At 42.1% G+C, this 15,190-nt stretch overlaps 2 protein-coding genes across 2 annotated transcripts in view; both read left to right on the forward strand.

Annotated features, from left to right (window-relative positions):
- Window positions 1-15,190, forward strand: part of LOC120932541 (neuropeptide Y receptor type 2-like) — a 92,074-nt gene that overhangs the window by 69,130 nt on the left and 7,754 nt on the right. The window lies entirely within an intron of this gene.
- On the forward strand, window positions 4,032-6,826 carry LOC120932540 (putative nuclease HARBI1). Its single transcript, XM_040345002.1, has 2 exons — window positions 4,032-4,953; window positions 6,018-6,826. The coding sequence occupies exons 1-2, from the start codon at window positions 4,495-4,497 to the stop codon at window positions 6,780-6,782; spliced, it is 1,224 nt and encodes a 407-aa protein (XP_040200936.1). The 5' UTR covers window positions 4,032-4,494; the 3' UTR covers window positions 6,783-6,826.

The raw sequence follows: 15,190 nt of genomic DNA on the forward strand, positions 1-15,190 counted from the left end.
GTTAATGGTCCATGAAGGCCCCTTGCAAAGTAAAGAGCAACATTGGATCCCTCCGCCACCAAGATGGGCTGCATGTAGGACACATTCTGCAATACAGACCAGTTATTAGATATAAATAAATCAAATGTTTATCAAACAAAAAAAGTTGTTCTTGTATAAAATGTTCACTAGCACTCAAGATCAAGAAGTAAACAGATGCCCTTCTTCTGTTTAATAGATGTGTATAAACTACTAATGTCCAAGGTCATTAATAATAGATTTTCAGCCATGCTTGTAACTGTTTTAAAATTTGATATATGCTTTAGTAGTTTGGACTAGGGGAGCTAGTAAACGGTTCAAAAAAGTAGCAAAAGGGATGAAAATCATTAACAGTCCCAATAAGATAGGACGACTTAGTGCTTGAACCAGGTCCTTGTAGATGTTAATGAAAACACATACAGTGTAGAAATCTAAGATTTAATAGCTTGTAAAGCTGGCCATAGGTGGTTATTTATAGGTCATAGGTGAATAAATCCTTACATATATATCTTACCTGAAGGGCCTTCAATAAAAACTTCCTTTATCTTACTTTTAATACCCCAGGTTGGGTCACTAGGCAAGTACCTATAAACTGTGGGGGCCAAGTTGTGTATTCATTTCAAATTCATATGCTACTGGATCATATCCTTGTTTGCTGGCCCTGCTATAAGATCTGAAGATCTGTTTGTTTTTTTGTTTAATTTAAGGTGGCTCACTCCTAGGCCAATAGATTATGTGATTACAAAAATCACATCTTTCAAAACAGATGTATACCCTGAAAGACCTAATCTATATACATTTCTTCAGGAATATATATATATATATATATATATATATATATATATATATATATATATACACACACAGTATATATATATATTGTGACAAGTTGGCGGTTTTGTAGCTCATTGGTTGTGCAAAACAGTCAGTTTACTCCATGCCAAAAGTACATTTTAGGGCTTTTTCTGCCCACTTTTATTTAAAAGATAGCACAAGTTCACAAAAACATCCCACACAGGGGGGTCTCACCATCTATACCATCTATACTGAGGCATGAGCAGCTTTACTGCTAATGCCTCAGTCCTCCAGACCATCCAACACACAGTTCCAGTGCTTGTACACAAAACGCTGCACCTTTGTCAGCTTGACTTCTTATCCTGCACCTCCAGCTGCTACATCTTTCACAGGCTCGTGCCTTGTTTGTCCTGGACAGTACTGTGCAAATGTGCACTTCTCACTGGAAGGCAGGTCCACTGGAGCACCAACACAGATCCCACTGGGAGCTAGAGCATATATTCCCTAGGGTGTAGAGACTAAGAGCCAGTAGGTGTTCACCAGAGCCTCTAGTGATGAGGATGGACTGCGCTGCAACTGGCTCCAGGTCGCGGCCCCCAGGGTCTCCCAGCTCAAGCTTACGGTAGGCTACAGGAGGAGAGGAAGTAGCAGCCCAGGACAACAATGGATAGTCAGGAGATAAGCTAAAGGTCAGGGCAACTAGCAGACAAGGATAGACAGAGAACACCACTTCACCGATATAAGACTCATAATCAGTGTCTCCCCCATTTATATCAGCAGCAGTCTTACCACTCCAGTTGGCAGGTGTTGCAATCTTCCTTTGCATGCATTACTTCAGGAACTATTCCTCTGCTGCACTTTCCCTGTTGCATTTCCCCATGCTGCCACAGGGCGAAGTAACAGATGCCCTCCTCAACATCACAGGCTCTTGGGCACGCCGGCACTCTTTGGTGGGGATGATGAGCCACCTCTCCACTGTAGCTCCACATCCAGATTATACTTGCTCTTGTTGCCATGGGAGACCACACTCTCTCAGTGGAACATTTCCAGCACTCCCCTACTAGCTATAATGGTTCCTCTTGAGACCACCAGCCATGACTCTTTGCAGGAACACCTCTGGGTGCAGGGAGGTCTAAAATAGAATTAAATTGGGATTTAGATGGTCCCTATTTAAAACTATAGTCAGAATCAAAGTTCTTACTATCAGGGATAAATGCCTACCTGAATATTAAGCATATGAAACCAGAGTGCAATGCGGTCAGATTTAGAGCATACTGGTGGGTATGTGATTAGTGATTTGTACACCTGTGTGTATGAAAAAATAAAAAAAGGGGAAAATCACAATATAAAGATAAAAGCTTGTAAATTTTGACTTGATTCCTATTTACATATAGCAAGTGTATGTGATAAGTGAAGAATCGATTATTACCTGAAATAAAGATTTGTGTTGTATAGGTGGTCTATTTAACCAGTTAAGCCCCGGACCAATATGCAGCCTAAAGACCCAAGGTGTTTTTACAGTTCGGGACTGCGTCGCTTTAACAGACAATTGCGCGGTCGTGCGACGTGACTCCCAAACAAAATTGGCGTCCTTTTTCCCCCCACAAATAGAGCTTTCTTTTGGTGGTATTTGATCACATCTGCGGTTTTTAGTTTTTGCGCTATAAACAAAAATAGAGCGACAATTTTGAAAAAAATGCAATATTTTTTACTTTTTGCTGTAATAAATATCCCCCAAAAACATATATAAAAACATTTTTTTTCCTCAGTTTAGGCCGATACGTATTCTTCTACCTATTTTTAGTAAAAAAAATTGCAATAAGCGTTTATCGATTGGTTTGCGCAAAATTTATAGCGTTTACAAAATAGGGGATAGTTTTATTGCATTTTTATAAATTTTTTTTTTTTTACTACTAATGGCGGCGATCAGCAATTTTTTTCGTGACTGCGACATTATGGCAGACACATCGGACAATTTTGACACATTTTTGGGACCATTGTCATTTTCACAGCAAAAAATGCATTTAAATTGCATTCTTTATTGTGAAAATGACAGTTGCAGTTTGGGAGTTAACCACAGGTGGCGCTGTTGGAGTTAGGGTGCACCTAGTATGTGTTTACAACTGTAGGGGGGTGTGGCTGTAGGAATGACGTCATCGATCGTGTCTTCCCTATAAAGGGAATGACGCGATCGATGCGCCGACACAGTGAAGCACGGGGAAGCCGTGTTTACACACGGCTCTCCCCGTTCTTCAGCTCCGGGGAGCGGTCGCGACGGAGCGGCTATAAACAAATAGCCGCGCCGTGGTCCCGGATCGATCCCCGAGCGGACCCGACCTCCGCATGTAGCGGGGGGGTCCCGATCGGACCCCCCACCCGCTAATAGGCGAGGACGTACATGTACGCCCATGTGCCTGTACGTGCCATATTGTGGACGTATATGTACATGCGGGGGTCGGGAACTGGTTAAACACCAAACAGTTGCTCAAGCTGCCTCTTAGTTAACAGGAGGTAGCAGATTCCCTGCTGAACATGGGGTCCTGTGAGCAGTAAAAATATTTATTAATTCGTTTCTGACTATTAAATCCTGGCTATGTGGTGCAGCCAGCATTCAGTGGTTTATCTTACCATTGATGCCATAATAGGAGTATGCAGGCGTCTTTCTGTATATAACGCATAGGTGGTGTATTCACCACTGTGTCTATTTATGGTGTGTCTAATAGAGAGTTCCCATCCGGCGACGCCCACAATGCTGTGCGTCTGACGTCACCGGATCCGATTCCACGGTGAACATGCGTCACTCATAGTTAATGTTTGGCTGAAGCCATTTATTACCAATCAAGTGTGTTTACTCTTTTAAAAATCATAATGACAACAGAAACTACCCAAATGACCCTGATCAAAAGTTTACATACCCTGATAACTTTGACCTGATAACATGCACACAAGTTGATACAAAGGGGTTTGAATGGCTATTCAAGGTAACCATCCTCACCTGTGATCTGTTTGCTTGTAAATAGTTTGTGTGTATATAAAAGGTCAATGAGCTTTTTTTTTTACATCCAGGGTATGTAAACTTATGAGCACAACTGTATGTACAAAAATACTATACGTTCCCTTTAACTTGCTAGTCTTGAAAAATCATTATGGAGAAGGCAAAAAGTGTATTAGGACAAAAAAGGAAAAGGTGCACACTTAGGCCTCGTACACACGACCGAGAAACTCGACGGGCGAAACACATCGAGTTCCTCGTCGAGTTCCTTGTTGGACTTGTTCCGAGGCTCGACGGGCTTGCTGTGCGTACACACGTAATAGACAACAATTTACTCGTTCTCCAGCGTGGTGACGCTCACCACGTACGACGGCACTATAAATGGGAGGTTTGAATTCTTTGGCGCCACCCTTGGGGCTGCTTTTGCTGATATCGTGTTTCCGCGTGTTAGTAAAAGTTTGGTGAGTGACGATTCGCGTTTTTCATTCGTCGTGCTTTCATATCGTTTTCTGCCGTTCAGTTTGTGCTTGTGGGATCGTAGCTTGTTTATCGGGACGTGCGGTCAGGTCGTATTGTTTTACATTGCGGTTCTGTGCGCTCGTTTAAGATTTTCACTGCGTTCTTCCTAGCACTTGCTGTTCTTCAGTGCGGTCTGATTGTGCGGTCTGATTACACGGTCGTTTCTAGCCATGTTGCAGGCACCTGATCGTCGTAGGCGACTTCGTGCTATGCAAATGTATGGTTCAGGTCTTGTTGCTTTAGACCTAGACCCAGCCATGAACAGGGTGAGGAGGAGTTCATGGACCAAGAATTGGTTGCTCCGTAGGAACCAATTCTGTCATATGCCTCTGCTGCGGGAGATCCAGGAAAATAATCCTGTAGATTACAGGAATTTTCGGAGGATGTCTGATCCTGTCTTTCAGCAGCTGTTGGCTTTGGTGTCGCCTTATATTACCAGGCAGGACACTGTTATGCGGGAAGCCATCAGCGCTGAACAGAGGCTAGTTGCCACCTTACGGTATCTGGCAACTGGGAGAAGCTTGCAGGACTTAAAGTTCTCGACGGGCATCTCCCCCCAGGCTCTGGGCCTCATAATCCCAGATACCTGTTCTGCCATCATCCAGGTTCTGCAGGATGACTATATGAGGGTAAGTTTTCTCCTTTAAGATCACATGTAATGTTTTTAATGTATGCTAATGTATTGTAATTATTCCCTTCCTCCCTACTTACCATGCTTGTAATGTACTGTGAATGTCCCCTTTGCCCCCATGCATGCTCTAAGCTCTTATTGATGTCCCTTTTTAAGGCCCACATGCCTATTTCCCTTCACTTACCTCCCCAGCATGCTATCCTGGGCCCTAACACACCTAGCCTAGTCACTTTACAATGTATTGTGTTATTGTAATGTTCCCCCCCCACCTCCAAAATGTGTATAAAAGTGTAGGTTCACCCAGAAAAAGTTGAACAAATATTGGTGAACCTAGACTTTAATAGTCATTTTGGAGAGGGCTAGATGAGTTTGGGAGTTTCATGGTGGGAAAAAAAAAAAGGAACTCCCAAACTCATCTAGCCCTCTCCAAAATGTGTATAAAAGTGTAGGTTCACCCAGAAAAAGTTGAACAAATATTGGTGAACCTAGACTTTAATAGTCATTTTGGAGAGGGCTAGATGAGTTTGGGAGTTTCATGGTGGGAAAAAAAATAAGGAACTCCCAAACTCATCTAGCCCTCTCCAAAATGTGTATAAAAGTGTAGGTTCACCCAGAAAAAGTTGAACAAATATTGGTGAACCTAGACTTTAATAGTCATTTTGGAGAGGGCTAGATGAGTTTGGGAGTTTCATGGTGGGAAAAAAAATAAGGAACTCCCAAACTCATCTAGCCCTCTCCAAAATGTGTATAAAAGTGTAGGTTCACCCAGAAAAAGTTGAACAAATATTGGTGAACCTAGACTTTAATAGTCATTTTGGAGAGGGCTAGATGAGTTTGGGAGTTTAGGAATAATTTTTTTTTTTTTTTTTTTGTTTTTTTATCTCCCAAATGTGATCATTGATCCATCAGAGGGGGTGATGTAAGTGCTAATTGTGCATTATATTTTAGTTGTAAAAAGGTCTTTTAATTTAAAAGTTAGAATAATTATGATGTCTTTGTCTAACGTGCTTGCAATGTTATGTTCCAAATATTTCTAAAATATTTTATTTTTCTATTACACAGCTTCCGTCCACGCCACAGGAATGGCAGACTGTGGCAGCGGAGTTTGAGACGCGTTGGAACTTCCCCAACTGCGGGGGAGCCATCGACGGAAAGCACGTCCGCATCGTGCCTCCACCCCGTTCTGGTTCTGAGTTCTACAATTATAAGGGGTTCAACAGTATTGTGCTGATGGCGGTGGTGTCAGCACAGTACGAATTTCTGTACGTTGATGTGGGCAAGAACGGCCGGATGTCGGATGGGGGAGCTTTCAGGCAGACTGAGTTCGGGGAACGACTCCAAGACGAAGATCTTGCATTGCCACCGGATGCGGACAACGTGGAAGGACTCCCCTTCGTCTTCTTGGCTGATGAAGCTTTTGGCCTGGGACCCCATCTAATGAGGCCATTCCCCCAGCGCACCCTCACCCCAGAGAGGAGTGTTTTTAATTACCGGCTGGCCAGAGCCCGGAGGGTGGTGGAGAATGCCTTCGGGATAATGGCCAGCCGGTTCCGCCTGTTCCTAACCTCGATCCATATGGCGGAGTACAAATGGAACTATATCGTATTTGCATGCTGCATTTTACATAATTTTTTGAGACGAAATTCCACAAACTATATGGCCATGGTTGGGCCTGAGGCTGGACTTAACAATCCCGAGCAAATCTTGCCGGGCCTGGAACCTGCCCGTACTGGCTTGCCCCCCCAAAGTGGCCGTGCAGTCCGTGACCAATATATGGAGTATTTTATGGGTAGGGGGGCCATTCCCTCACAAGCCAATTTGGCTTAGCTTTGTTTTATCACATTATAAATCAGTGTACCCAAAAATTTAAATTTGGTCGCTTGTGTTTTTTGAAGTTGCCTCATCATTTTACATAATGTACTACATGTAGTGTCAAGTGTATTTTCCTTGCCAACTCACAACCATTTCCCAGGTAACACACAAAGTAAACACATGTAAAGTTACAGGTTCTTTAATCAAAACACCACACACTTTATTTTTTACGATTATTTTATTTATTTTAACAATCTTCTTACCAATTTGTGATTTGTACATTTTTTAAACAAATTTTTGAAGATATCAAAATCTCTTTATATATATTTTTATTTTTTTTTTTGATTCACAACAATCACTTTATATATTTTTTTTTTTTTTTTTTTTTGATTCACAACACGATAAAAATCTCTTTATATATTTTTTTGGTTTTTTTGATTCACAACAATCACTTTATATTTATTTTTTTTTTTGTTTTTTTTTGATTCACAACAAGATAAAAATCTCTTTATATATTTTTTTTGGTTTTTTTGATTCACAACAATCACTTTATATTTTTTTTTTTTATTTTTTTTTTGATTCACAACAAGATAAAAATCTCTTTATATTTTTTTTTTTGGTTTTTTTTGATTCACAACAAGATAAAAATCTCTTTATATATTTTTTTTGGTTTTTTTGATTCACAACAATCACTTTATATTTTTTTTTTTTATTTTTTTTTTGATTCACAACAAGATAAAAATCTCTTTATATTTTTTTTTTTGGTTTTTTTTGATTCACAACAAGATAAAAATCTCTTTATATATTTTTTTTGGTTTTTTTGATTCACAACAATCACTTTATATTTATTTTTTTTTTTGGTTTTTTTTGATTCACAACAAGATAAAAATCTCTTTATATTTTTTTTTTTGGTTTTTTTGATTCACAACAATCACTTTATATATATTTTTTTTTTTGGTTTTTTTTGATTCACAACAAGATAAAAATCTCTTTATATATTTTTTTGGTTTTTTTTGATTCACAACACGATAAAAATCTCTTTATATTTTTATTTTTGGTTTTTTTGATTCACAACAATCACTTTATATATATTTTTTTTTTGGTTTTTTTTGATTCACAACAAGATAAAAATCTCTTTATATATTTTTTTGGTTTTTTTTGATTCACAACACGATAAAAATCTCTTTATATTTTTTTTTTGGTTTTTTTGATTCACAACAATCACTTTATATATATTTTTTTTTTTTCTTTTGGGATTATCAAAAATAAACAAATCACTTTGTACTTTTTTTGGACCATCCTAACTACAAAAATCATTTACACTCTCCCCAAAATGTCCAACAAATTTTTAAGTTTATGTTCAACCCTCCTGGTCCGATTTTTTATTTCCCTGTTGGCAAGATGGATCTCCTCCACTTCCTCTCTGCATGCCCATATTTCACTGATAACCATCTGTGTCGTCTGCCTGTCCAAGCCACCACCTGCCCGTGAAATGGGGGACAAAACCATTTAGTACAATTACGCAGGCCTACATCTAGCTAAACAAATTTAGATGATACTTTACCAGATGTAGTTGCAGCCTCATCCTGATCCCGCGGGGGTTGTCCTTCATTTGCCTCCTGGCTTGCTGCTTCCTGTCGCCCTACAAGAATGAAGAAAAGGTGTTTCAAACATTATAGAAAAATATTGAAGTCCTGAAAGAGGAATATGAATAATTGTTACAATAAATTATGGGACTATTGTTGGTTTTTAACAACCCTCTAAGCAGGACACAGGATTGTAGGCATTGCCAAAGATTAAGCAAAATCTGTGTACCTTTTTTTGTCTTTTTAAACATGGAAGCCAAACAAGTATCCACTGGATGACCTCACCTTTGTGTTCGCCACTAAAAAATTTCTTTTGGATGGCCAACAATTGTGCTACTGACCGCATGTGTCCCCAACTGATGAGCACACTATCCTTTTCCTGTATATTCACTTAATTTGGATTACTAAAAACACATCTAAATTAAATCCTCATTGGATCTCACCAGGGCCGCTGAGCAAAATCATGTGGCCCTGTACAGCCTACCTGACGGGACCCCCTTAAGCTGCCCCCCTGGCCCCGCATTGAAACTGTCTCTGCAGCACGTTACGGGATTGGCGGCATTGGTAGGCACCTGGATCTGAAAAAAGGGGGGGGCTGCCGTCTGAAATCAAAATTACAAAGCGGAGGGGGGCCCTTTACAAATTAAGAATCAAACTAAAAAATTAAAAACTTAAAAAAGTAGTTTTCATAAATAAATAACTAAACATTTATTTAAACATGAAAAAGGGGGGGCTTGGTTTGCCATTCAGGGCCCTGTGGACCTCTGGGCCCTTTAATTTGAATTTTGTAATTGTTTTTTTATTAAAAATAAAATGGGGGTTTGCCACATGGAGACCTCATGAGCCCTTTAATCTCTCTCTCTGTATCTATCTATCTATCTATCTCTATATATATATATATATATATATATATATATATATATATATATATATATATATATATATATATATATATATCTAAGGAATAAAAAATACAAATTTTATAAAAATATCTGGAAAAAGAAATAAAATGTTGATGGGCACAATCTTTGGTCGTACGAGTCGTCGTTCTGTGAATTAACGACGACTTTCACGACAAATATTTGGGCCCACTAACATGAAATACATAATACAGTACAACCTTCAATAAAAATCACATGGCGAGAATTACAAACACAAGACAGGATTACCCCGAAAAATTACTTACTTTTTCTAAGTTCTCTCCGGATTTTCTGAAGGGTCTCTTGTTCCCTCAACTTAAGGTCCGACCAGCGCTTTCTCAGCTGCTCCCGAGACCTTCGGATCCCAAATTTCCTGAAGATCCTCCTTTCAACTTTTGACATGATCAGGGCCTTGAGTTTATTAGGGTGGAGATATGGCCCGTGTTTCCCGTCATAATCCTCCTCCCGGAGGATCTGGACCATCTCCACCATCTCCTGGAATGTCATGTTGGTTGCTTTATATCGGCGAGATGTGCCAGTGTGTCTGTGGGCTGGGGCAGGCATGTTGGGGTGCTCGGGTGCTGCTGCCATCTTGTTGATGCGGGGTCAAGGAGAGAGAAGGGGCGGGGAAAAGACTAAAAAGAACGTCAGGGGTGTGGAGACGGGCGGAGCGTCACGCATGCGCGTGTATAAAGGGATACCACGTGAATGAAGGCGGCGTTCACAATCTGTAGAAGGAGACGGAACTATCGACCGTGTCATACGACGGTACGTAACGTTTTATTGAAACTTTGAGTTTGGCGGCTAGCTATATATGTTGTTAACCGAGCAGAAAGCAAGAAAATAAAGAAATTTCGATGTCAGTCAGCCAAGATCTGACATGGAAATGGCCATTTATAGTGCCGTCGTACGGGCTGTACGTAACCGCGCTTTGCTGTAACATTTCTCAAAATCTGCTGTGTGGGCAATGTCGTTATTTTTGCATGAAAGGTGTATTTTTTAGCATGATGAACCTCGTCGTTTTTAGCATGAACCTAGTCGTTTTTGGCCTGAATCTCGTCGTTTTAGGCATGAATCTCGTCGTTTTAGGCATGAATCTCACAACCTGCTCACATAATTACTTCTTGTCGATTGCGCGACGAAAGCTAAGGGGCGTGATAACATACACACGTGTCGTACGTACGTTGGGGGGTGCGGAGGAAGACGGTTGACCGACGAGAGTGTAGCTATACTTTGATTTTGTGTCGTCATTGGCCTATACTCAGGGCCGCTGATAAGACAGTACAGCTGGCCCTGTTGTAGGGGGCCCAGGGCCAGCAGGGGCCACGGATGGCAATCCACCTTGTTTTATTTATTTTCTAGAAATTATTATAATTTATTTAGTTTCTTCTTCTTCCATATATACTAAAGGGCTCATGAGGTCTAGATGTGGCAAACCCCCTTTTCTTCCATTTTTCACAAAAATGATTTATTTGTATTTTAATTAAAGGGCCCAGAGGTCCCCAGGGCCCTGAATGGCAACCCCCCCCCCCTTTAAAAAAAAATAAATAAAAATAAATTATTTTATATATTTTTTTATTTTTTTTCGGTTTTAATATTAATTTGTAAAGGGCCCCACTCCGCTACTCAATTTGCGGCAGCCCCCCCCTCCCCCGGTTGTCTGCTCCAGGTGCCTAACAATGACGCCAATCCCGTAAATACAGTTTCAAGGCAGGGCCAGGGGGGGAGCTGAAGGGGGCCCCGTCAGGTAGGCTGTACGGGGCCCCATGATTTCTATCAGCGGCCCTGCCTATACTGCAAAGACATTTAAAGGCTATATGGGGATAAAGATTACTACCGTTTCTAGACTGATTGTGTGTTTTGCATATTTTTTGTCTTGCAGAAAAATGAATAAGTTCAATGACCCAGATTTTCTTGCCATTTTTATTGACAAATTAAGAGAGCTGCCCGTTCTTTGGGCCACAAAAGACCCAAGGTCAAAAAATAAAGAACGAAGAAAGGCAGCACTCAATAGTCTGCTACCATTTGTACAAAGACAGGTGGGGACCCATGTTACAACTGACATGCTGGATACTCGGATTGGGACATTGAGAGGCTCATACAGAAAGCAACGGAACATGGTCCTGGCTTCTCAGAGGTCTGGAGCAGGAGCAGAGCAGGTCTATGTCCCATCGCTGTGGTACTACAGCAGACTGTCATTTCTGGATGAGCACCTGGAAGTTAGGGAGTCACTTTCTAGCCTTCCCCCCAGACAGAGAAGATCTCGCTCCAGCCTTCCTCCCAGACGGGGAAGAGCAAGGTCCAGCCTTCCCTCCAGCCTTCCCTGCAGCCAACCTGATCCTCCTGAAGGGGAGCCCTCTCACAATCAAGAGGAGCGTTCCACCCTGGAGGAACAGCCTGATTTGCCTGCCTGGAGCCCGGTATAGTACTTTAAATGTGTTATTTGGTGGTGTTGAATTGCTGACAAAGAGATGTTAAAGCGGATGTTACATTTCTAAAAAGTAAAATTGACAAGTATGAAAATCATAAACACTGTAGCTGATGACTTTAAAATTATCTCTAAAATATTCCAATTGCACACCTTCCGGCAAAATGGCCAAGTAGTAAAAGGGTGCTGAAACGATCACCGGCTGGGAACCGGAAAGCAAATCATATATATATATATATATATATATCTTCGCCAGCACACCAGGGATCATAACGTCCAAAGATTTAATGCATATCTATTATTTCAAAAAGAGCAACGTTTGGAGGCCACGCAGGACCTCTTCGTCAGGGAAAAAGATGCCTGACGAAGAGGTCCTGCGTGGCCTCGAAACGTTGCTCTTTTTGAAATAATAGATATGCATTAAATCTTTGGACGTTATGATCCCTGGTGTGCTTGCGAATATATATATATATGACTTTAAAATTATGACACGTAACTTTCCGAGCCGCCAGCGATGTCAGCCCCCGCCGAGGCCCATACTCAATCCTAGCAGCTCCAAGCGCAACCATCCATAGTTAAAGCGGATCTCCACTCTAAAGTGGAGTCCCACTGATCGGCACCCTCCCCCCCTCCGGTGTCACATTTGACACCTTTCAGGGGGGAGGGGGGTGCAGATACCTGTCTACAGACAGGTATCTGCACCCACTTCCGGCCCTACGATACGGGCAAAGGACGGGTTTTTTCCTTCCTTCCCGTCCGTCCCCCGTTGTATGCTGGGAACACTCGGCTCCCAGCACACAGCGGGAGCCAATCGGCGGGCGCAGCGCGACTCGCGCATGCGCCGTAGGGAACCGGGCAGTGAAGCCGGAGCGCTTCACTTCCTGGTTACCTCACCGAGGATGGAGGGGGGAGCAGCAGGGTGACGAGCGATCGGCTCGTCATCTGCTGCGATCGGCGCTGGACTCCAGGACAGGTAAGTGTCCTTATATTAAAAGTCAGCAGCTGCAGGATTTGTAGCTGCTGGCTTTTAATATATTTTTCCCGTGGCACATCCGCTTTAAGGGAAACAGGCAGTGATGCCAAACGGATTCACTGCCCGTTTCATAATGCGCATATGCAAACAGCGTGGCGCTTTGTGAATGGGCCGGCTGCTTTTGGGGACACACACAGTTCCCAGAATGCAGCGCGTCCCATTCACAAGTTGACACCCAGTGTAGGAGGAGGAACATAATACACCACGGCGGATGAAGAGGCAGATTTTTTATGTCCACATAGCAACAGCTAGTTAGGGCGAGTAAAACTTCAACATTATTTTAATGTAATTTTTTGAGTAAAATGTTTTATTTGAAATTTAGGGTTATGGTGGAACCTCCTCTTTAATATGTAAAAAAAAATTAAATTGGGCGAAATGTGGTTTCCATATCATTAGTCAGTAGTTGCCACAAAAGTATTTGTAAAAATAATGCTAACTCCTGGTGTCAGAATTATTAGCTTTTCTAAATATTGCCTAAAATATATCAATAGTCAGGAGCTGTAAATTGTGTGTGAATTTTAAAAACAACTTTAAAACTGACCCTTTTTGATACACAGGAGGACACCAGCCAGGAGGTTCAGGAAAGTGCCAGGCAGGAGGAGGCCAGGCCTAGTGCCACAGAGGAGGTGGCAAGGCCTAGTGCCACAGAGGAGGTGGCAAGGCCTAGTGCCACAGAGGAGGTGGCAAGGCCTAGTGCCACAGAGGAGGTGGCAGGGCCTAGTGCCACAGAGGAGGTGGCAGGGCCCAGCAGCAGCACAAGGTGCCAGGTGCCTCCCATCCGCATACCTAATCGAAGGGAAAGGAGGGATATGAGGGTCAGTGAAGCAGCACTGGCCCTGATACGTGATGCACAGGCCGCCCTCCAGCAGCCTACCACCACCGAGGAGAGTTATGGCAGCCTGGTCATGTCCAAAATGGGGCAAATGACTGAGGAGCAGCGCCTCCGATTTGAGCCCCTCCTCATAAGCCTGCTCAATCAGGGGGTGAGGGGCCTAATCACTGACGAAACAGTGATTTGGACCCCCGGCCGTAGTCACCCACCATATAATTATCCTCCTCCTCCTGCTCCTGCAAATCTTCAGACTTCTTCTTCTCCTCCTGATACTCTTCTAACTTTTCTAACTCCTTCTCCTCATCCTCCTCCTGCTCATGAAACTCATCACACTTCTTCTTCTCCTCCTGATCCTCTTATAAATTTAACAACTCCTTCTCCTCATCCTCCTCCTGCTCAGGAAACTTCAGAAACTCCTTCTTCTTCTCCTCCTGCTGCTCACGAAACTCTTCTAACTTTTCTAACTCCTTCTCCTCATCCTCCTCCTGCTCACGAAACTTCCGCAAATCTGAATTCTTCTCCTCGTCCTGCTCCAGAAACTTTGCCTCCTACACCTTCTCCTCCTCCTGGCACAAGTACTACTCCACTGGCACCACCTCCAGCCAAGCAGAGAAGGAAGGCTGCAGAGAAGGCTGCAGAGAAGGCTGCAGATCAGGCTGCAGTGAAGGCTGCAAGGAAGAAGGCTGTCCGGAAGACCAAGAAGTGACTCCCTTGCTTCCAGGTGGTGTGACAGAAGGCAGTCTGCTGTGGGATCACTTCCTTGGGACATCTGCCTGACCTGCTCCTGTTCCAGACCTCTGGGAGTCCAAGACCAGATTGTGCTCCTTCCTGGATGAGCCACTCAATGTCCCAATTCGAGGATCCAGCTGCTCATGATGTAACATTGTGCCCCACCTGGCTTTGCACAAATGCCAGCAGGGTATTGAGTGCTGTCTTTCATTTATTATATATATATTTATTTTATTTGTTATGTTCATGACCGAAATAAATGGTCTTTTTTGGATTTGAAATTCATACTTGTCTATGTGTTTTTCATCAGCAAAAATATGTCCCTTGTGAGAAGGAAGGTTAACTTTACAAATAATGTCAAAAGGTAATATTATTAAGGGACAGATCACATAAGACAAAACAAGAAGGTTACAATGGTGGTTACTTTCCAGAAAAAGAAAAAAAAAATGATTACAATAAACTCATAATATAAATTATCTTAAATGAAAAACTTGTTTGGAAAAAAAAAAAAAAAAAAAAAAAACAGCAGAGAGAAAAGATTTGTCTATATTCATGATATCAGCATTAAAAAGGTGAAACAAAATTGACAATAATCTGTGTGAAGATAAGCAGCAAAAGAATACATTTAATGTACATTTTTTTACATTCTAAAGATGGTTGAAATGCGCGGCATTTAAACGATGCTATAGAATGTTGGCAGCGTGACGAATGTGCTATCTCCATGACAAACGATACTTTTACTGAAGTTGCGCTCCCGTCTACTACTTTAATCTGAGCATGCGCGGGTTTGTTAGCATACAGACGTCCGAGTTGCTCGTCGTAAACCAGCCCGTCGAGAACCTCGGCGAGCCAAATTTGGACTCCCGACGAGGAAATAGAGAACTTGCTCTCTTTT

This window comes from Rana temporaria, chromosome 3 (assembly GCF_905171775.1).
Source record: "Rana temporaria chromosome 3, aRanTem1.1, whole genome shotgun sequence".
In the NCBI taxonomy this organism is placed as follows: domain Eukaryota; kingdom Metazoa; phylum Chordata; class Amphibia; order Anura; family Ranidae; genus Rana; species Rana temporaria.